Source organism: Microcaecilia unicolor, chromosome 2, assembly GCF_901765095.1.
Source record: "Microcaecilia unicolor chromosome 2, aMicUni1.1, whole genome shotgun sequence".
NCBI classification, from domain to species: domain Eukaryota; kingdom Metazoa; phylum Chordata; class Amphibia; order Gymnophiona; family Siphonopidae; genus Microcaecilia; species Microcaecilia unicolor.
The window spans coordinates 629,123,571-629,147,028 of NC_044032.1; the positions used below are offsets into that span (position 1 = coordinate 629,123,571).

Below are 23,458 nucleotides of genomic sequence, written 5' to 3' on the forward strand. Positions count from 1 at the left end.
TCTGAGGTATGAGAAGTGTGATACTCCAGCCCAAGGTGGTGGGTTCTGAGATACCTTGCAGGAGAAACATGCTTCTGAGTAATGATTGACAGCTGGGGCAGAGTTAGAGTTGATAAAAGGGATTGCAGAAGGGAACCAGAGTTGCCAATTGGGTGGGTTTCCTGCGATGTCTGCGGGAATTTTTCAAAAGATGCGGGTTGTGGGAGATTGGACGATTTATCTGCGGGGCTTCTTTATTGGTCCAATTGGACCTATAGAAGCCCTGTGGAGGCGGGCTGCAGGCTTCTTTTAAATGCCTGCAGTGTGCGGCCACAGCCTGGGATTTGATTACCTGTGCTCATAGAAGAGAGAGGCGGTCATGGACAGACAGAATAAAGGAGCAGTTGCCCTACCTGTAGCGGTTGAGTGTGGTGCTCCAGGTGGGTATGAGGAACCCAGCTTCGTAGCAAGGATGAGAGCAGTAAGGCCAACATACGTACAGCTCTGAGAAGTGCATCGCTGGAAGGACAGGCTGAAGGCGATAAGGATTGTGATAATATAAGGAGCACACTTGGATTACTAGTAGCCCAAAGGGATGGGTAAAGGCCAGGTGGAGCTATATATAGGTAAATATTTTGGGGTTTACCACATGAATCAAGCTGGAAAGCAATTGGGGTTGTAATGCAATCTCAGTCAGATGTTTGGCTTCAAGGTTGAGAACCGTACAGATGGAGTCGTAACTTGTTTCGCATGCTGGTTGCAGAGTTTGGCATAAAAAAAAAAAAAATCAAATCCTAGGAGTGAGAGCGAGGAAGCTTGCTTTCCCAGACTAACAGAGCACTCTTATGAAGCCTTAACTGACTAACTTCCAAACTGCACTTGCTTGCTATGAGTGAAATTCAGTCAACACATTAGCAGAAGCCCTGGCTCCCATGCTGAGCCGGTAGGTCCAGCTCCATCTCTGACCGTCTTCAAATCTAAGCTAAAAGCCCACCTTTTTGATGCTGCTTTTAACTCCTAACCCTTATTTTATCATCCTCACCTTAATATTCCCTTATCTCGTTTGTCTGTCCTAATTAGATTGTAAGCTCTATCGAGCAGGGACTGTCTCTTCATGTTCAAGTGTACAGCGCTGCGTATGTCTAGTAGTAGTACACCACATTGCCCCGAATCTCTATTCCAGACCTTGACCCACTCCCAAGTGCGAATGGTGTTGTCACAGAGTGAGTGGAGAAAAGGAAGGAAGTACTATATGTGGCCCGGGTTCGCCACGTGCTTCAACCCCTAGAGACAGAGATGCGGCCAAACCCTGAGTACATTTGAAAAACACACCGTTATATTTACGCGAGAGACATTACCGTTTAAAACTAGGTGTGAAGTAGACGATTTTTCTTGGGTGCAGGAAGAAATTTCGTAGACTAAAGCAAGGTAGCAGCTTTACGAACCTGGGCCACTTTGCACGAGCTCAGACCGACGACGACGCTTCGCTTTAATCACTCACTAGTGAAACCGAGTGCGCCTGCGCGGGCAGGCGGAAGCCGACACACTGGGCTTGCGCGCGTTTTTTCGCTCCTCTCTAGGCATTTGCACAGCCAGGGTGTGAGGCGGGATTCGCGCGGCGGAGTCTGCTTGTTGAGGCGTAACGGTGTGTGTTCCCGCCACCTCGCTGATTTGTTTACCGTTAATGCTGGAGGCTCTGGAGCCCGCCACAGGTGCGTCAGTAAGGAAACCGGTGCCTCCGCACAATCCACCTGTTTCCCCCTTAGGCAGACCTCTTCTAGTCGCGTTAAGGAGCATCTGCACGAGTGTCCTTTCTCCTCCATCGCCCGAGGTAGAGAGAGAGGACTCTCGGACCTACTTTGGGTCCTAATTAAGCGGTTTCGAAGTTTCTGTGGTATTGGTTAGTTGGTTGCCTAGTGAGAGCGCGATGACGTGTGCACCGGCCGGTGTTTCTCTTCTTCTTCTGGAGAATAAAAGCCGGTCGTTGGTTTTTTTTTTTTCCAGCAGAAGGAGCGGAGGTGGGTGTGGTCGGTGCTCTTAGGGGTGGTGGTTGCCGTACGGGTGGGTGCGCGCTGGTCGTCCGTCCCACGCGGTGCCTGTTTAATTTTAGAAATAAAGATGTGGTGGTGGTAAGAGGATGCTTTAGACCCGCTTGGTTGATGAGCGCGTCTCTCTCTGATCGTGTCCGTTATTCTTGGGCACGTCCTGCTGTATTTGCTCTTTACAGATCATCTGCCTGTTAGAAAACTAGTGGCTAACGAGTTTCTCGCGCCCCTGTGTGAATGTTTCCCCACAGCTTTTCTACACGACATCATTTATTTTTTTTTCAGTGCCCGGTAGTTATTAAGCTCCTTACTTTTCTGCACGTTGTTTCCTTTGGTGTCAGCCTATTGGTAACTTAAGGTCTCCTCACTTTTAGGTATGTTATCGGCAACAAATGTGAACTCCTCCACATAACATCCAGAATTGCCTTGCTATATCTTCTTGTTATACTACTACCATGTTTTTTTTTCATCATAATGTTACCCAACTTCCTTCTGTAATACAAAATGTTTGTCTTGTATATTTCCACCATTCATGATGTATTGTAAGCCACATTGAGCCTGCAAAGAGGTGGGAAAATGTGGGATACAAATGCAATAAATAAATAAACTTGCTGCTCCCACTCAGTATTGAGAGTTTCTTACCTGTCCCATATTTCCTGGGCATCCATGTATAATTACAGCCACTTTTATTTGCAGTGTGTGTCCCCCACATGCATCTCGTTTCTCTGCTTACTTCGCTATTCATTTTATTGCATATAATTTAGTTAATGTTTTGGCTATACTAATAAGAAATGGAGTAATAGCCGTTTCTTTAGTTGTCATTTTTCCCTTAGGGCCTCTAGTGGTGCCCTGAGGGAAAGTTCAATTGAGATCAACAGCAATTAGCTCTCTGTAAACTATAGATGCTAAGGAGAAAAATTCAGTGTTTATATAGTATAATAATAATCGGTGGATGTTATTACTCTGGTAACTTTGGAAACAAGGTAAGGTGCATGGGTCTATGTGCTAAGCATTTTTCCAATGTTTTAAATTGTGGCTTCAGGTTACTTGGAGGTAATTTTGTCAGAACTAATTATTTTTTAGTTGTGCTATAAATACAGGTATATAAACAAATCAAAATCTGTAATACCTCTAGGTCAGTCAAGACACTGTAAAACATACACAGAAAAACAGTAAAATAATGACAGAAAAGTATCCTTTCCACAAGCTAAGAATACTTCTCAGTTGCCAATCATAGTGTGTGCTTTGTCCAGGACATTCTTTTTTTTTTTTGTATTCCTCTTCGATATTCTGCAACATCAAGAGTTGCTCAAGTTATGGCTGTTTTGTGTGAGGTATGCTGTAGATAAGGTAGGAGATCATCTGCATCCACATCTTGCATACAATTTCACATATCTTATCTGTGTTACCACAGCTGGGAGCTTTGCATATTTTTAGCAGTGAGAATACAGGGAAGACACTTCTCTCCATACAGTAGCCAGCTTTTAAAGGTGCTTTATGTCCCATGTTAAATACCTGATGGCTGAGTGGACTGTCTTTATAAGCCTACCTTAGAGGCAGACAGTTTTGGATTTGGCACCAAAGCTGTCCCAGAATCCGGGTTCGGGTTTCTGCTGAAAATGCCAGTGCATTTTTGGCAGAAACTGAAACTCTCTCAACCCCCACCTGCGATCACTCTCTGCCCCCCCCCCCCCCTTGGGCCACCTGATGGCAGAAGACACACTACCCCTTTTCCTTCCATCCTGCTGTAGAAAAGGAGTCCCTTCTTGGCAGAGACCTGGCCCCCCCCCCCCCCCCAGGTTTACTTTAAGAAGCCCTGGTGGTCTAGTGGCCTCTTCTGGCTGCCGAGACTGCTGCGGGAGGTCCTGGCAGCTGTTTTGAGATTGGCACTGGCATAAGCAGGAGTGACTTGCGATTACTCTTCCTTGATTATGTCAATGCCAGTCTCAAAATGGCTGCTTTGACCTCCTGTGACAGTCACAGTGGCCATTTCCATTGAACAGTGTCACCAGGCAGGAATGAGTGGGCGTTGTTCCTGCCTTTGAAGAGGCCAGTAGATCAACAGGGCTTGTAAGGGGGGGGGGGGGCAGGCGGCCGAAGGAATGAGATCGTCTTCTGCTGGGTTGGTCGGCCTCTACCTCACCCCTTATACAAAAAAAGAAGGGACAAAGGGTGAGATGGTGAACTTTGACTGCAACTCCAGAGGTTGGGAACAGGAAGTAAGACCAGTGCTGCAGACTTCTACGATCTGGGTCCTGTAAAAGACAGATCAGGATTAAGGCTGGAGTGTGCTTGGACAGCAACTCCAGTAGATGGGAAGTAGGAGCAGTGCTGAGCAGACTTATATGGTCTGTGCCCCAAACTTGGCAGCGAGAGAGAGCAATTAAGCATGCTTGTTTTATCGTATTCAAAGCATATACTATAATTGCATGTGCTGTGTATCTCTATGGGGTGGGGGGAGAATTTATCAAGTTGATAGTGGTGAATAAATTATGCTACTTAGCGGTGGGGGAAGGAAATACATCTTAGGGTGAAAGCAATGGTATTGTGGCATTATGTTCCAAGATTGCATCATATAACTGCCTACATGAGGTTGGCAAGGTGGCATGTTGCCAACTGCCCTATTTACAGTGGGGGAAATAAGTATTTGATCCCTTGCTGATTTTGTAAGTGTGCCCACTGACAAAGACATGAGCAGCCCATAATTGAAGGGTAGGTTATTGGTAACAGTGAGAGATAGCACATCACAAATTAAATCCGGAAAATCACATTGTGGAAAGTATATGAATTTATTTGCATTCTGCAGAGGGAAATAAGTATTTAATCCCTCTGGCAAACAAGACCTAATACTTGGTGGCAAAACCCTTGTTGGCAAGCACAGCGGTCAGACGTCTTCTGTAGTTGATGATGAGGTTTGCACACATGTCAGGAGGAATTTTGGTCCACTCCTCTTTGCAGATCATCTCTAAATCATTAAGAGTTCTGGGCTGTTGCTTGGCAACTCGCAGCTTCAGCTCCCTCCATAAGTTTTCAATGGGATTAAGGTCTGGTGACTGGCTAGGCCACTCCATGACCCTAATGTGCTTCTTCCTGAGCCACTCCTTTGTTGCCTTGGCTGTATGTTTTGGGTCATTGTCGTGCTGGAAGACCCAGCCACGACCCATTTTTAAGGCCCTGGCGGAGGGAAGGAGGTTGTCACTCAGAATTGTACGGTACATGGCCCCATCCATTCTCCCATTGATGCGGTGAAGTAGTCCTGTGCCCTTAGCAGAGAAACACCCCCAAAACATAACATTTCCACCTCCATGCTTGACAGTGGGGACGGTGTTCTTTGGGTCATAGGCAGCATTTCTCTTCCTCCAAACACGGCGAGTTGAGTTCATGCCAAAGAGCTCAATTTTTGTCTCATCTGACCACAGCACCTTCTCCCAATCACTCTCGGCATCATCCAGGTGTTCACTGGCCAACTTCAGACGGGCCGTCACATGTGCCTTCCGGAGCAGGGGGACCTTGCGGGCACTGCAGGATTGCAATCCGTTATGTCGTAATGTGTTACCAATGGTTTTCGTGGTGACAGTGGTCCCAGCTGCCTTGAGATCATTGACAAGTTCCCCCCTTGTAGTTGTAGGCTGATTTCTAACCTTCCTCATGATCAAGGATACCCCACGAGGTGAGATTTTGCGTGGAGCCCCAGATCTTTGTCGATTGACAGTCATTTTGTACTTCTTCCATTTTCTTACTATGGCACCAACAGTTGTCTCCTTCTCGCCCAGCGTCTTACTGATGGTTTTGTAGCCCATTCCAGCCTTGTGCAGGTGTATGATCTTGTCCCTGACATCCTTAGACAGCTCCTTGCTCTTGGCCATTTTGTAGAGGTTAGAGTCTGACTGATTCACTGAGTCTGTGGACAGGTGTCTTTCATACAGGTGACCATTGCCGACAGCTGTCTGTCATGCAGGTAACGAGTTGATTTGGAGCATCTACCTGGTCTGTAGGGGCCAGATCTCTTACTGGTTGGTGGGGGATCAAATACTTATTTCCCTCTGCAGAATGCAAATAAATTCATATACTTTCCACAATGTGATTTTCCGGATTTAATTTGTGATGTGCTATCTCTCACTGTTACCAATAACCTACCCTTCAATTATGGGCTGCTCATGTCTTTGTCAGTGGGCACACTTACAAAATCAGCAAGGGATCAAATACTTATTTCCCCCACTGTATGATGCCAGTGTTTAATCATGAAGAAGTAGAACCTGCTCAAAGTACCAGACTCTGGCCGCCTTGTTGGGCAGGCTAGATGGACAATACAGGTCTTTATCTGCTGACATTTTTCTATGTAAGGGCCCCATAGTCTTTGAAATCCAGATGGGAGTAGAAGTAATTCACAGTTGTATCATGGTACTGCTGGTTCTGATTATGCCTGTCCCAAACTAGACAAACATATGTGAACAACTGCATTTCTTTTAGGACTTCTAGTTATTATAGAACTTGTAAAGTGCCAGGCATATTAATCCTATTATTGCAGCTGGTCAGATAACCCTGTTGAAATGGATACCAGTGTTACCACAAGGACAAAGGGTCTGTAACTTATCCAGATAGAACCATAGCAAGGTTTTTTTATTTTGTCCAAAATATTTTTAAATTAGCAACTCTTATCATAAATGGGTCACTCAGATTGCTGCCTTTTATCCCTCTCTCCATCCCCCATCCACAGAGGCCGTGCTCACTAGCTCCATCCCCTCTAATTCTTAGCAGTTAGTATCTGTCGTGCATGCTGTCAATTCCTCTCATCCTTGGCAATCTTTCCCCTATCATGAGCAGTCACTTAGAGCAAGAGTGTGTATTTCTCCCCCCCCCCCCATTCCCAGCAGTTATTAGTCTTTAATCCCCTTATCCTAATCAGTCTCTTGTAATCATTCTATCCCAGTAATCTTTCTTTGTTGCCCCCATATTCAGCAGTCTCTTGCTCTTTCTCAACCCCCCCCCCCCCCCCCCTTCAGCAGTAATTCTGGTATTCCCCTCATGCCCATCAGCTATTTTTTCTGTTCATCCTTAATCCTCAGCAGTCTCTCTTCATTTTCCCCTTCCCCAGTCTTTAGTAGTCGCGTTTTCTTATTCCCCCTTTCACCACTCCTAACTTTTTTTTTTTCCTGTTTGGCTCATGCTTTTGCGTATTAGTGCTTCCATGATAGATTTGCATTGAGGCCTTCAAAGAGTTTCATGTTGCAGATCTCTGCACTAATATTTTATATTAACAATTTTGACCTACATTTTGGCAGCCTCCGCAACCTTTGTTGAATTGAATGTATGATATTATGGATACTTAGTTATTCACATTTTTGTCTTCCAAATATGCCCAGGTTGCTATGCCAGTCCATGAGGCCCACCCAGCATGGCACAAATCTGTGTGACTAGTGGGGACCCCCAAGCCCTGCCAGCTGAAGGCTTCCTTCACTGGAACCCCCTCAGGCCATCTGAACACTGGTAGTTGGTGACCTCGCTCCCATTCACCACAGTCTGTACTGTGACATCCCCTTCCCCCAGCCATTCTCAGGTTATGCATGAGAACTAAGCGTGAGGGGGGGGGGGGGTGTCATGACTTGCCATAGTGTTCAGATAGCCTCAGGGTTCCAATGAAGGAGGTCTTTCACCTGGTGGAGCACAGGGTTTCCTGCCATCCAAGGTACTATTTTTTAACATTCAATGGGTGGGCAGCCAAGGAGCAGAGAGGGAATGCATGAACCCACCCATAAATTTCATTCTGGCTATGCCATTTCCATCATTGATTGAGCCAGTCTGGGTTTTACTTCCATTGCTTTCAATGTGTCCACCCTTTTCTGGAGCCATATGGTAACCCTAAGTCATTTAACAAAAACTCCATTAGTTGGTGCAACACAGTTTTCTCAATAATATTTGCTAAGAACGGTATAACTGAAATTGCTCTGTAGTTATTTGTTATACTTCTATCAAGTGATGACTTTTTAGTAATGGTTTACCAGTTGCTTCTTATGTGAGTCTACCAGTACACACTTCCTGCAGCGATTTATTCACTAGAATTTTTTTTTAGAAAAAGGAGCAATTATCTCCGGCATTGATCTAAATATCAACGAGCAGGAGTCAACCTGAGCTCTGGTGAGAGATAGGCTCTTCACCAATTTCTCTATCATGTTGTCATCTACCATGTGGAATGAATGTCAAGCATTATCCTCTACTTCTTCCCTTGATGAGAGCAGAACTAAAGCATTAGATTTCCAATATCTATCAGCCGGTACTAACCTGTAAATACTGTGAATACATTGACTACATGTATCAGCTTACGCATCTGATTGTGCAACCGTGACATAATACAGATGTGATGTTTAATGTTAAATGTCCTTTCTTCTAATAATAAAGATATTTAAAAAAAAACAAAAAACTAAAGCATTAGATTTTGAGTCTGAATGTTTCGTGTTAAGTTTCTGATGTACCTAAATTGCATAATCCTGAGGATCAACATATTGTGCTGACTCTTCTTTCTTTCCCTTGATTAAGTAGTTCACTGTGTGAAATAGTTCTCTGGGTTTATTTAGGGAAACTTTAATCTTATCCTTGAAGTACGTATTCCTTTTTTCTTCTCATGATTGTTTATATTCAGGAGTGGAGTGGCCTAGTGGTTAGGGTGGTGGACTTTGGTCCTGGGGAACTGAGTTCAATTCCCACATCAGGCACAGGCAGCTCCTTGTGACTCTGGGCAAGTCACTTAACCCTCCATTGCCCCATGTAAGCCGCATTGAGCCTGCCATGAGTGGGAAAGCTTATATGCAGATGACATCTTTTGTGTACTTCTGCGAAATTCTCTGATGCCGTATTTACATTACAAAATTATATTTTGATTATAGATAAATGGGCCACCAACCATTTCTTAAAAATTGAACAAAAAAAAATTCTGTGGTTTGGGGATTTTGATCATCTTCCAGACAGGACAGTAATATCAACATCAGGTGAAAGTTTAAAAATTGATGACCATTCAAAAGTCTTGGGCATCATATTAAATATCTAAACTACATTTTAGATATCTAAACTATCACATGAGCAACAAATTAATGCCTTTAGTAGAACATTATTTTTCAGGCTTAGGCAGTTATAAGTGCTCAGAGTCTCATTGTTTTAGCATAATTTCAGATCTATAGTTCAGGTGGAAGGGCTGCCGAGAGGGGGGGTGGGGGGAGCAAAATTCCCCAGGGCCCAGCATCCAAGGGGGGGCCCGCCCGGCGCTAGCATTAGTTTCCTGTTCCTGTGTGCGGCAGTGCCACAGCGCAGAGTACTTCCTGCTGCGTCCAAACAGCCTCTTTGGACACGGCAGGAAGAAAGGAAGGACTCTGCTCTGTGGTGCTGCTGATGTGCACAGGAGCAGGAGAGCAGTGCTGGTGCTGGGCTCTGGGGAAGTTTGCTGTGCACACAACGAGCAGGCCAAGTAAGTGAGGTGGTGTCGGGGGTGCAGGCCGGCCCAGAAGGGGGTGGGCCCGGTGGGGGTGTTTGCCCTGGGCCTGGCTGTGTCTCGCAGCGGTCCTGTCAGGTGGTACTCCTACCCCAGTTGGACTATTGTAACTCTCTACATAACAACTTTTGAGGTGGGTTGCAGAAACGCCTGCAGCTATTACATAATACAGCAGTGAAACGAATCTTTGGTTTTGGTAAATTTGATAGGTCATCATAGCTTCAGGTTGGGATCTGATTCTGACACTGGATTCAACTCCATATTGTCTTATGGCTTGCATCTTGAGAAAAAGAGAGGATATTCGACTAAGGTCTTGACAAGCCAGGAAAAGGTCAACCCCCTGACACATGTCTATGTGTGGAAGATTTTTTGTGGCCTGATGATGGGAGTGCAGGGTAGGCCCTTTTGGGGCATCTCTATTGGTTTTGCAAGAGGGATTAGATAACGGGTCAGCCCTAAATTCTAATGGTTCTGATGTTGGCTCTTTCTTGCTGTGTGAGTTGGAGTCAGGGACAATCCTTATAGACTTAACCCCTGTATAGGGGCCTTTGGTGAAATGCTTGCTGCCTCCTTGGCACCTGCTGCTAGTCCTCTGGGTAATCTGAACGTGGTTCTGAAGGCTTTAGTGAAACCATCATTCAAACTAATTAGGGGGATGATGATTGAGGATATAACACTCAAAAGCAATGTTTTTGGTGGTTGGTTGCTCAGTCACAAGAAGATCAAAAGTTGCAAGCCTTTTCATGTTGAAAGCCTTTCCTGGTGATAATGGAACAGGGAACATCATTTAGGATGCCTTTTTTTTGCCTCTGTTCCATGACATTTAGGCCATTTTCTTGCATGCCTTTTTTAAGGGTTATGAAGACATCCACTGACTGGATGCTCATAGAATCTTGAGATGGTATTTAAACATGACTAGCTTTTTTACAGATTGGATCACCTCTATATTTTTTGGCATTCCTAGGAAAGAAGAAAGGCTATTGTAGCCCACTGGATTAAGGTCATCACGTTATCTTACATATCTAGGGGTCAGGGCTGTGGGCAAATTCTGCTAGGGCCTGAGCCTTGTGTTGGGCAGACCAAAGGTCGGCTCCCCCAGAAGAGATTAATATGGTGGCCACTTGGTCCTTTTTGCATTCTTTCATGAAGTATAGTTGAATGCACAGGGTGGAGAGCACACAGCTTTTGGGGCAGCAGGTTGGAAGTAAGATACTGCTTGGAGTACATCCTGTGCATCTGGACTGGTCTGGAGGGCAGATGAAGGGAAAGCTGGAACTTACCCACTAATTTTCTTTCCTTGACTCCTTTCCTGACCATTTCAGAAACTTGCCTAACAAATCTTTAGCCTGTTTCTTGGACATTTGTATCTGGGTACAAGGTAGGGTCAACCCTGCTAGATTTATATTGTTTTTTATTTCTCTTGTTCTGGCATTTTAAAGCCTCAGGGTTGGAGGCTGATTCTGTTAACTTATGTCCAAAGCCTTTTTTTTTTTTTTTTTTAAAGAGATTCAGTTAAGATTGCTTTGATACTGGGTGTCTGAGGACCGCAGAGGACTCTGTATAGGGTGATATCAGCAGACTAGTTTTCTGCCTCCATCTGCTGATAGGATGTTATTTCCTCCTTTTTAGAAGATAAGATTCTTTGTTCTAACCTTGAAAATTGAGAGAATAACCAGTTTTCACATTTTGTAACTTGCTTTTGAGAGTTGTGTGCCCTATTTGTAGGCGGTTAGGGGTCCAGCGGTAATCCTGCACTAATCAGCATGTGGTAATGTGGACATGTTAACTGATTAGTGCTGAAACACCTACTCTTTGCCTCTCCCAGACGCCCCCTCCACACAAAAATTAAAAAAAAAAATTTTTGTGCATGAATAGTGTGCACTGATTTGGCAACTTCAGCATGCCTGAGCGCATCTTATGGTAAGCCCTTTTTAGCTGCAGTAATGCTTATCGCAGCTTAGTAAAAGAACCCTTATATTTATAGAAGAAAACAAAATAAAAATAAACTAAAGTAAAAAGTTCAAAATAATTGCCAAAATTACCAAAACTAACATTGATAAGTATTAACTTCATAACTTCAAAGTGTTGAAGTTCATGTTATGCGCTATTTTTGTGAACTGTAGGAATTATATTTGTAGAAATATCTTTTTATTTTTTTTTTTCAGATAAAGGATATGAAATTCAAATGGGAATGGATATGTCTGGGGTTTTTAGTGTGCAGCTCAGTAAGTACAGAGGCAGAAAATGAAGCTGATTCTGAGGTGAATTTTGACAACTCTGAAGTAACTGATATTGATGAAGATGTTGGAGTTTCTCCACAGGTACTACTGTATAGTACATGAATATAGTATCATTATTTTGTCGACTAAAATGTATAAGTAATGATTGAGTATAAATATTCCTACTGTTAACCAGCCCAGCCCAGAACCAGTGGATTATGCCATTAACCAGCAGATGTAGTCTGTGAACAGACTTGTGAGCACAGCCCTATATATATATCATCTGTGTCCAGCAGATGGTGATAAGCATACCATGCAGTTGTTTTTCTTAACTGATGAGCTGCTGCTCCTGGGCCCTGTTGGCAAACTGGTCACTCAGTTGACCATAACCAACATTTTTTTTGATTGTGGGGGGGGGGGGGGGGGGTGAAATCTAGGGTCCAGCTCTGAGTAGCCATATGCTGAGGGATACCTAGAGGAGGCTAGACTTCTCTTGTTTTTCTGAATGTACCTGAGGTGCTAACTTTCCCTCCCCCCCTTCTCCCTGGATTTCACATTAAAAAAAACAAACAAAGGTTTCTGAGGAGCTGTTACCTTTAGTAGGATTTCCTGGTCTCCTTTGGAGGAAGGTAGATGCTTGAGAGCAGACCCCAGCATAGTGGATGGGAGCATCAGCTTTCACTCCCAATAGCATTTTTTGGCAGTCGGCTTACACCAGGAGTGGCAATATGGAAGTGGCTTCATAGCAGGAAGCACTGTGTGCTAGTGATGTTTTTGCTAGCAGCATCTGTGGCAATGAGGAAAGAGAATTGAGGCCCCACTAAAGTGTGCCCAAATGCTGCTTACACTGTGGTGACCACCCGAGTAGTGCAACTTCTGCATTGGAGGGGCACTGGACTAATAGGAATGTGCACCAGGACAGCCAGAAGCACGATCTGAGGCAGGAAGGGAGCCTGTCCTTGCCAGTTGTAGCAGGAGCAAGTGTCTCCTCATATGCTGCAGAAAATGCAGGGATGATAGCCATTTTATCTAAAATGGCTATCATCCCTGGATAAAATGGCACTTGAGCTTCTACGGCCCCCTGGGTGGAGAGTGGTGTTTTGTAAGATTTTGTCCCTGAGGAGGCTTATCGGGGAGTGCTCCAGCTCTCTTGGGTGCTATAGACACAGTTAAAATGTTGGAGGGCTCTTGTTTTAAAATAGATAAAATTTCTAAAGTACTGGAAGTGCTATTTGATTCCTCTTTAAGTATGGATTGATGGGTTCTGGGCTGAAATTTGAAAATCCTTCAGGGTCAGATTGGTTCTGCTGAATTTTACTTAATTATATGGTTTGTAATAAGATCTCTAAATATAATGGTGTAATAATAAACTCTTTATCTCTCTATATAAAAGGCAACACCAACGTTCTATGAAGCCTCCAGCCGGAAGTGTGAAGGGGGCGAGATATCCGGTTTCCCTATGAGTGTCTGCCCCGCCCTCTCTGTAACACAGTCAGTGAAGGAAAACAGCAGAGCACGAAATCAAATCGCTGGCTCTGTAACAGTGAAGGACTCAGAGGGGGGAGGGGAGAGAGGCCAGAGGGCAGGGACACACACACTCCCACATGCACACAGAAGAAAACATTGCTAGCCCCCATTTCATTTGCATCAGAAACGGGGCTTTTTTACTAGTAATTTATAAATATCAAACAATGGAAAAATTCCTCTTCCATGGCGTCCCACAGATCTATCCAGAGACTTGTGGGTTGTGTCCCTCTACCAGCAGGTAGATAGAGAGAACCTCCGAGGTTTGCTATATGTGTACCTGTGCAGCCAGCTGAACCTCAGTATTCTCTTTATCTCTATGCAACTCTGGTTTGCTACTGGTGTCCTTTGGGCCTAGTTTAGCACAGTCAGGGGTTGAGTGGCTGTTTGTAGCTTGTGGTGTACACCTGGTGGTGCCAGGTCCCTCCCGGTCTCATCCTACCTTTCCTCCGTCACCTGGGGCTGTGGGCCTGATCGGGTGTTTCCTTTCTCTCCTGACTAAAAAAAGAAAAAGGAAAGAGACTTTGTTTTTGTTTAATCATACGGAGGAACTAGACATTCTGCCGAGTCAGTTTTGGGGCAAGCGTTTGTGGAGCATCTCGGTGCCTTCTGAGGCGGCTAAGCGCTGCTCCCGGTGTGGGGGCCAGAGAGCAGCATCGGAGGAGTGTGAGTCCTGCCACCGTGAGCTCGCGACGGGGGTTCCCCTCAGGCGTCCAGTGGGTCGGAAGCGCAGGGGATAGTTTTCCTCAGGGCATTTAGTGCAGCGCACATTGGCGGGTGCCATTTTTTCCTCTCAGCTGCGACCTGCTGCGCATGTGGCGGTTGATAGACAAGAGGCGCAGCGCGCTTCTGTGGCACAGGCTCTGATGGAGGGAAGCAATGTACAGGGAGTAGGGGAATCACTTGAAGTTCCTTTTTCCCCAGATTTTGTTTTATTAATGCACAGTGCCTTTCTTTTGAAGAAGTCAGGAGCTTCTCTTCAGGCAGCCCTGTCTCTTGCTGAGCAAACTTTGGTTTCTGCAGCCTCTCAGTCTTTCTGCCAAAACGTCCCCGGGTGGAGATTTTGGATCCCGAGGAGCTATCTGACACAGATGGCCCGGTTTTGTCTCTGGGCTCTCCCTCAGAATCTTTGGATTTGGCAGATGAGGTCACCCTGCCCTCTGAGGAGGGGGATGATCCGACGGCTGCCCTCCTTTTTCGCAAGGAAGAGCTTCCCTCCCTGATTGTTGGGGCTTTTGAGGTTTTGGCCATTTCCCCCCTGAATCATCAGGGGGAACAGGTCTGGTGCCCTCTATTATGTCTGGCACCAAATGCCCACCTCGTTCCTTTCATGTGTATGAGGCCATGAAGATCCTTATTTCGGCGCAATGGGATACGCCGGACAGTGGGCTTAAGGTTGCATCAAAAAAATGGAGGCACTTAGTCGCGTTAATGAAGCACTCCTATCTTAATGTTCGACGGGGGGCCACTGTTTCACCCCGGCAACAAGGCTTTATCAGGAATGGAGCGCTGTAGCGTGATGCTGGAAATATGAAAATACATTTAAGTTAGAAAGATTATGCTGAGCATTAGAGATCAAAATAAGCACAAATAAAGTCACACATGGATCCGCTTACTTCTAAAGGGAGCACCAAAAAATTAAAGATAGCGTCATCAATAGACCAGCTGATATAAATAGAATAATCAATTAAGATACTGCTGACAGACTATCATGGTCTACTGATGAAATCAATAAAAAATGTGCCAATCAATAGAACTATTAAGACCATTAGGTTCCAATGTATTTAGATCAAAGATCCACTGGGCATCTTTCCTCTGCAATTTTAATTTACGATTACCACCTCTATTAGAGGGGTCAATTCTGTCAATCATGTAGCACTGTAATTCTTCAAATTTATGATTTTTCATGATGCAATGTTCAACCAATGGCTGTTTAAACGCTTGTCTGCAGATATTGGATCTGTGTTCTAAGATTCTGGTTTTCAATGCTCTTGTAGTCATCCCCACATAGGATTTTGTGCAGGGACAGCTGATTACGTAAACAATGTAATCTGACATACAATTCGTGAAATGATGTAAGATGTGGAGCTTGTTAGTCTTAGGGTTAAGAAATCGTTTAATTTGCTTCGTGATGGAACAAATCTGGCAAAAACCACACTTGAAGTGGCCATAGATCGGTTTGGCATTGTATTTTTTGCCAGTTCTTAAATCAGCTGGACTGATCATTTCTTTCAAATTGTTGCACCTCGAGAACGCAATGCGTAAATCAGTATTCTTGAAAGCGGGAATAGATTGTATGATCTCCCATCTATTTCTGACTAGTCGAGCTAGTGTGGGCTGGTCTCATTGTACTGCATTACCATCGTGAACATTTTTTCGTCAGTTTTTCCTTTGGTAGTGCTGGACAGAAGTAATTCTCTGTTGTTATATTTAGCTCTGCGATAAGCCTTTTTGAGTACTGTTTTTGAATATCCTCTATCAGCCAGATCAGTAGTCAGACTTGTGGCTTGTTGTTTAAAAGTAGACAAATCTGTGCAGATGCGTCTCAGTCTTAGCATTTGAGAAAACGGGAGGCTGTTCCTTAATTGTGCTGGATGGCAACTGGAATTCTGTAAGAATGTATTTCTGTCTGTAGGTTTCTTATTAACTTTGGTAACAAAGTGGTTTTGAAAGATCTTTACTTCCACGTCTAGATAATGAATACATTCAAAGGAGTGCTGTTCCATAAATTGAATGCCGCTGTTATAGCTATTGAGCCATATCATGAAATTACTTAAGTCTAACAATGAGCCACCCAAAAGCATGAAAACATCATCGATGTATCTCCACCATTCAATGATGATGTCATGAAATGGGGACTGGTTCCTGATGAAGGCTTGTTGCCGGGGTGAAACGGTGGCCCCCGTTGAACATTAAGATACGAGTTCTTCATTAACGCGACTAAGTTAAGTGCCTCTTTTTTTGATGCTTTAGATCAAAAAGTTATTTCAATATTTAAGAGCAGAAATCTGGACAAGTAATTGCTAAGAGCAAGATATACGCTCAGCTGAAGAGCAAGAAAGGCGCTCAGCTGTTCTGTGGAGTTTTTTATGCCCGATGATTGAAACCCAGCGTGTGTTACTTTTATTGATAGTAACCTTGCTTAAAACCTGTGGCTGTTTGCCTAAGGTTTCTGAGGGCTTTTTCTCCATTCAAAAGCACTTTCTTTGAAGACTGTTTGCTAGAGTTTTGTATAATTTGGTATCACACTACGAGTTTTAACTCTAGCCTATACTGCATTCTCGTTGCCCTTTTCCTGTCAATGAATATTCCATCACTGTATTATTACATTTTTTAGGGCATTTGTTTTAATTCGTTTATGCAGTCCTTACATGCACATGTTTTTGCTTTTTAAACCCAAAGGTAAGTCTTAAGGGTGGTTAAACAGTCTTCTGTGGCTAGGGACAGAGTTTGTCCCCCGCATCATTCTCTAGTCCTGCTCTGACAGCCATGGCTGAAGAAGAGCATCTATGCAGTGATTTTCAGAGTTTTTCAATTCTGCCTGCCAAGCTATTGGCTTGGTAGAGTCAGCAATGAGTATCTTCATCCTGTTGAGCATCATCTTCAGCTTTTCTGTAGTTTTCCATTTTAGGGTCTGTTTGCTTTTGTTTGCCCAGCCCTTTTTGATGAGTTTTTGGCTTTCTTAGCTAAATTATTTAGATTTTTGAGGCAAGTGAGAAAGTATTCAGATTTGTTTATTTTAAATTGCAAAATGAGGAGAAAAACCAGTTGTTAAGATGTGTCACCCAGTGCTGCACTTTGTCCTATCTACTATAATAAAAAGCACCTCCAACATTCTGAAGCTGAGTCCGTGGCAGTGAAGGGTTCGTGCTGGCTGCTGTATCCGTCTCCTGTCCTGACATTTGCGTGCTTCCTGGTTCGTCACAACCAGCAGTGACCAATCACTGGAAGGGAACGCTGCAGAGTTGCCAGGAAAATGAAAGTGACGTCACACGCATGAGGGTGTTGTCGTCCCTCCCTCCCTTCCAGTTCCAGGCCCCCTCCCTTCGATTTTTAAAAGTCATCTTAACTTCCCAAGTCGGGTTTACTCGGACGGCAGCAGCAGTAAAAGGCATGCAGGCTCGGCCCTTCTCTCTCAGCTCTGGTCCCGCCCTTGCGGAAACAGGAAATGAGGGCGGGACCAGAGCTGAGCGAGAGAGAAGGGCCGAGCCTACACGCCTTTTACCGCTGCTGACTGCTGCTGTAACCCCAACTTGGTAAATGAAGATGACTTCTAAAATTCGGAGGGAGGGGTGCTGGAACTGGAAGGGAGGGACAATGACCCTGGAACTGGGAGGGAGGAGGGACCCTGAAACTCGGTCCCCTGGAACTCGGAGGGAGGGAGACGACCCTGGAGCTCGGAGGGAGGGAGGGGATGACCCTGGAGCTCGGAGGGAGGGAGGGGATGACCCTGGAACTCGGAGGGAGGGAGGTAGGGGACGACCCTGGAACTCGGAGGGACGACCCTGGAACTCGGAGGGACGACCCTGGAACTCGGAGGGAGGGAGGGGGGGCCCATGGCGCGCACACTCATTCTCACACACACTCTCTCTCACAGACACACTCGCACACAGTCTCACTCTCTGTCACACACACACACTCGCACATTCACTCTCTCACATAGTCGCTCTCACACACTCTCTCAAACATACGCACTCCAAGGAAAACCTTGCTAGCGCCCGTTTCATTGGTTTCCAAAACGGGCCTTTTTTCCTAGTCTTTTCATAAACAGGTTCCCTTCCATTTTTATGCTTTTTCCCATTAAAATAAGCTTTCTGATTATTTTTTTAGAAACATTTGAGGAGCCATGGACCAGAGTTCAGCCTGCACTACGCACTCATTTATCATTCTAGAAAGCTGCTCGGAAGCTTTCTAACAAAGTTTTTTCAAAGTATCATATGAGTTGATGTGATAGTTTGTGAACCATAAGTAATTCATTGCACTGCTGTCTTCATAGTTAGTCCTCACAAGTTACTTTTAGGTCATGAGTGAAAAAGCTATTAGTAAACCACCGTAAATTGGTAGAAAATAACATGGAGTTTTTAAACTTTTGCCGTTTGAAAATGCAAACTACTACAAAAATTAAAACAATATTTAAAATGTAAGAAACAAGATGTTGTGAAAAATATGTAGCATATTTATTCATTTATGTTTGTAACTGTCTTTAGGTTGAATATAAGACCCCAGTGCCTATTGGGGAAATATACTTTGAAGAAACCTTTGATGATGGAACATTGAATGGGTAAGTGTACCTTTGCAAGAAAGTATTTCAGCAAGAAAGGAGGAATATATTTTATTTCTATATCCTCGCCTAAAAGCAAGTGTTGTGTGTGTGATGCAAAACTGAAAATGAGAAATAACGTTTAGTGTGCTTTTTATAATGCTATATAAAATTAAATGTTTTTTTTAAACGGTAACATAGTAAAGTATTAACACAGTGGTTAAGGTGATGGTTAAAGTATTCCAGTAGTATACTGAAATGTCTCTCATTTCATGTAAAAATTGCCAATATGACACTTGTCTTTTATGCAACAATATGTCCTTTACTTTTCTTCTGTAAAATCCAATGTTTTGACATAACTAGAAGAAAACCAAAATAATCTAATGAAAGCATCTTTTAGGAATGAAGGGAAGTACAAAATTGATGTAGTCTATAGTGACATCTCAAAAAGATGTAGTTAGACAGCTGTGATAGGCCTTTATGTAAGTACATAAGTAATGCCACACTGGGAAAAGACCAAGGGTCAATCGAGCCCAGCATCCTGTCCACGACAGCGGCCAATCCAGGCCAAGGGCACCTGGCCAGCTTCCCAAACGTACAAACATTCTATACATGTTATTCCTGGAATTGTGGATTTTTCCCAAGTCCATTTAGTAGTGGTTTATGGACTTGTCCTTTAGGAAACCGTCTAACCCCTTTTTAAACTCCTTCACCACGTTCTCCAGCAACGAATTCCAGAGTTTAATTATGCGATGGGTGAAGAAAAATTTTCTCCGATTTGTTTTAAATTTACTACACTGTAGTTTCATCGCATGCCCCCTAGTCCTAGTATTTTTGGAAAGCGTGAACAGACGCTTCACATCCACCTGTTCCACTCCACTCATTATTTTATATACCTCTATCATGTCTCCCCTCAGCCGTCTCTTCTTCAAGCTGAAAAGCCCTAGCCTCCTTAGTCTTTCTTCATAGGGAAGTCGTCCCATCCCAGCTATCGTGTTTTCTTCAGTTTTTGTTGAGTTCTGTGACAAAAAAAAGTTACAAAAAGTATGCAGATGCATTCTTTTAGTACTTCAGGAATGCATTTTGTTACTTGGATATATTTTGAAATAATAAAAAAGGATTGCTTTTCAACATTTAGACGGACAAGCTGCTAGTTAGTGTTCTTGGAAGGCTGGTGATTTTTGTATACTGAATGACCTTATTCAGTCCTTTCATTTCTCACAGCCTGCTGTCCTATTCTCTGAGGAAAAGCAGGCTTATGTATTCTCATAAGTGGGTGATGCCAACCCGCATTGCCCAGTGCGGGATACATGAAAAAAATAAGCAGAGCTAAGTGGAGCTTTAGACATGCTCCTCCGTGCGTGTGCAATTGCCCTCCCACTTGCTGCAAGAACGCGGTCTTCTCAGTTCTTTTTCTACCATGGTGAGGAGAGGATGGTTTGTTTGTTTTTTTTTACTGTCTCCTTACATCGCTTGGTCCAAAAGAGCTTTTTTATGCCTTTTGGCAATTTTTTTCATCCTTGCATTGTGTTCTTGGCTGTGTAACCCCCTTCATTTGTTTTCCGTTATATTTTTAATTTTTGTCCAATTTTAAGTTTATTTTATTTTATTTATTGCATTTGTATCCCACATTTTCCCACCTCTTTGCAGGCTCAATGTGGCTTACAATCATGAATAGTAGAAGTAAGAAGAGAATAGACATTTGGTATTACAGAAGGATTTTGGGTTACATGATAATGATAAAGCATGATAGTAATATAACAAGAGTACGTTATAGGACATTTCTTAATACATGTGGGGGAGTTCACATGTGTTCTCCTTTGTGGTATGTCTTGTCAAAGAGATGGGTCTTCAGTAGTTTGCGGAAGTTGGTTAGTTCATAGATCGTTTTTAGGTTGTGCGGCAGTGCGTTCCAGAATTGTGTGCTCATATAGGAAAAGGTTGATGCGTGCATTAGTTTGTATTTTATACCTTTACAGTTGGGGAAATGAAGATTAAGGAATGTGCGAGATGATTTTTTTTTAGCATTCCTGGGTGGTAAGTCTATCATGTCTGACATGTAGGCTGGGGCATCGCCATGAATGATTTTGTGAACTAGGGTACATATTTTAAACATGATGCGTTCTTTGAGTGGGAGCCAATGTAGCTTCTCTCGTAGGGGTTTAGCACTTTCATATTTTGATTTTCCGAATATGAGTCTAGCTGCAGTATTCTGGGCTGTCTGGAGTTTTTTGAGTATTTGCTCTTTGCATCCAGCGTAGAGTGCATTACAATAGTCTAGATGACTAAGTACTAATGATTGTACCAGGTTGCGGAAGACGGTCCTTTTCTTTTTCTCGTTGTCGGCCGCATTTAGACCTTGACTTCAGCTGGGATTTTTCCTTTCATTTTTTGCCGTGTTTTGCCCCTTTTTCTGGCACCATCGCTTCGTTTAATTTAGCCAAAGTTTTTCCTTCCATGTCCAGGAAGGTTTCCAGTGGCTGTAACCTGTGCAGTCGGACTGTCTCTGGGAAGGATACCCATTCTTGGTGTTTTCAGTGTCTCGGACCTGACTATAGCCCCACTTTATCTTCACATGAAGAAGAGGACCTAGGTTTCCAGAGAGGCTCAACGAAAGAGGATTTTTGGATCCAAGACCGGCTCCTCTACGTCGGCATCGATGTTAAGAATCGAACCAGAAACGTCGGTAAGCATGGCTGCTGCTAGACCCTTAAACACTGGGAGCAGTGAAGCACCGTCTCCACCTGCCTCTTGGCCTCCTGCTGTGCAGGGCCCCTGGGACTGTCCATTGTTGGACCCGACAACGAATCTCAGTGCCACACTTCGGGCGAAGGCCATGAAGCATCGTCATCGGTTGCTCTCGTTACATGGTGCAGGGAGCTCCAGGGCGTCAAAGGATTTGGCACCTGAGAAGCGTTGATGCTGGGAGAACCGCTTCCCCTCCATACAGAAGGTGCTGATGTATTGGTCTCCCAGCAGCCAAGATCCAGCTCCTGTATCAACCCCGACAGCTCTGCAACCTGCGCCTGAACCGGCACCCCAACTTTTCCCTGGCATTGCTCCCTGAGCTGCTGGATGGCCTTATACAATGGTGTGTATTGGAGGTGCTTGCGCTTACCCTGTCTCTCATTGCAGCCCTACTTGGCCCTCATCCTGAGGTTTGGCCTCTGACGTTAAAGCCCCACGCGGCTCTGGTGTTGACTGCCACCCAAGCCAGCACTCCCTCGACATCGGTGGAGGAAGGTTTGCCAGAGTCAAGGCAGGAGCCGATTTCTCAACTCCATTCTTGATGACATGGTTCCTCCATGAAGATGCAGGTTCGGTCTTGACACTCTCATCAGAAGGTATTGTCTGACACCACAGAGGAGCACTCATGGGATTCAGAAGAGGATTCATGGTATTTTTCCTCAGATGAATCCTGTGGAATTCCCTCTGAACTCTCCCCTCCACCTGAAAGGAGAAAGTCTCTTCTGGAGAGCCTTTCATTGCCTTCTTTTGTTAAGGAAAAGGTTGATGCCAAGATGCTTGAGGTCCTGGACTACTTGTCTCCTCCTAGGGAGTCTGTGACTCTCCCTTTCCATGAGGTACTCCAGGAAGGCCTCATTAGGAATTGGAAGTCCCCTCTGTCGGTCCCAGTCATGCCCAAGAAGATCGATACCATGTACCGGATCCACAGTACACCTGGTTTTGATAAGCCTCAATTGCCTCACAAGTCCATGGTGGTGGAATCCGCTTTCAAAAGAGCCAGGCGTTCCAGGGACTATGCCTCTGTGCCCCCAGGTAGAGAAGCTAGAACCCTGGATTCTTTTGGGAGACAGATGTACCAGGCTTCAGTGTTTATCTCCTGAATACAGTCATACCAGCTCTTCATGACTGTCTACTTGCAAAACTTGGTGCACAAGTTGTCGGACCTGGCTGAAACGCTCCCTCCAGAGCAGGCCAAGTCACTTCACAAGTTGGTCATACAGCAGAAGGTGTGTCGAAAGTTCTTGGCTAGGGGCACCTTTGGCTTTTGATGTGGCGTCCTTGATCTCTGCCCAGAGGATAGCAATGCGCAGACTCTCATGGCTGTGTGTTTGACTTGGAGCATTCTGTTCGGCAGAGGTTGACAGATGCCCCATGCTGGGGGAATAACCTTATTGGAGAGAAGGTTCAAGAAGTCACTGACCAAATCAAAAAAACATACTGATATCATATTGTCTCTCTCGCTGGTTGCCTTCTGCATTTTTCTCCTCAGCTAGGAGGATTTTTGGCAAGCCAAGGAGGAGTTCCTATTACTATCAAAGGTGTAGGTAGAAGCCTTCAGCTCACCAACCTGCTGAGGCTGAACCCCAGTGTGCTCATTCATCTCAACAGTGTATGCAAGGGGCCCCTGCTGCTCCCCAGGCAAAGTAAGGGGCGAGCTTTTGACTGTCTCCAGCAGAACATAGCCTCAGTAAAAGTGTCTGTTCCGGATGACTTGCTGGTCAGGGGGAGGCTGAAGTTTTTCCACGAAAGGTGACATAACCTCCGACTGGTGGGTACTTCAAATAGTCTATCTTGGATACGCACTCAGTTGGTATCTCAAACCTCCAACTTGCCCACTAAGAGTTCATTTGTTCAGCTCTCAGCACAGGCAGGTACTTGCAGAAGAGCTCTCAGCCCTTCTGAAGGCCCATGTGGTTGAACCCTTTCCACCAGGAGAGGAAGGGCGGCAATTCTATTCCAGGTACTACCTTGTTCAAAAGGAAACGGGGGGGGGGGGGGGGGGGGGGGATGCATCCCATCCTAGACCTAAGGGCCCTGAACAAATTTGTAGTCCGAGAAAAGTTCAGGATGGTTTCCCTGGGCACCCTTCTACCAATGATTCAGAAAAATGATTGGCTATGCTCTCTGGACTTAAAGGATGTATACATTCACATCCCGAGCCTGATACTTCCAGCCCACCGGAATTATCTTTGATTCCATATCA

At 44.6% G+C, this 23,458-nt stretch overlaps 1 protein-coding gene across 1 annotated transcript in view; it reads left to right on the top strand.

Annotated features, from left to right (window-relative positions):
• The first annotated feature begins 1,590 nt into the window (after positions 1-1,590).
• CLGN (calmegin) overlaps positions 1,591-23,458 on the top strand; it is a 350,951-nt gene continuing 329,083 nt past the window's right edge. The window contains exons 1-3 of the mRNA XM_030191707.1: positions 1,591-1,691; positions 11,670-11,825; positions 18,455-18,528. Of these exons, the coding sequence (XP_030047567.1) occupies positions 11,679-11,825; positions 18,455-18,528 (221 nt within the window). The 5' untranslated portion in view covers positions 1,591-1,691; positions 11,670-11,678. The remainder of the gene's footprint in view (positions 1,692-11,669; positions 11,826-18,454; positions 18,529-23,458) is intronic.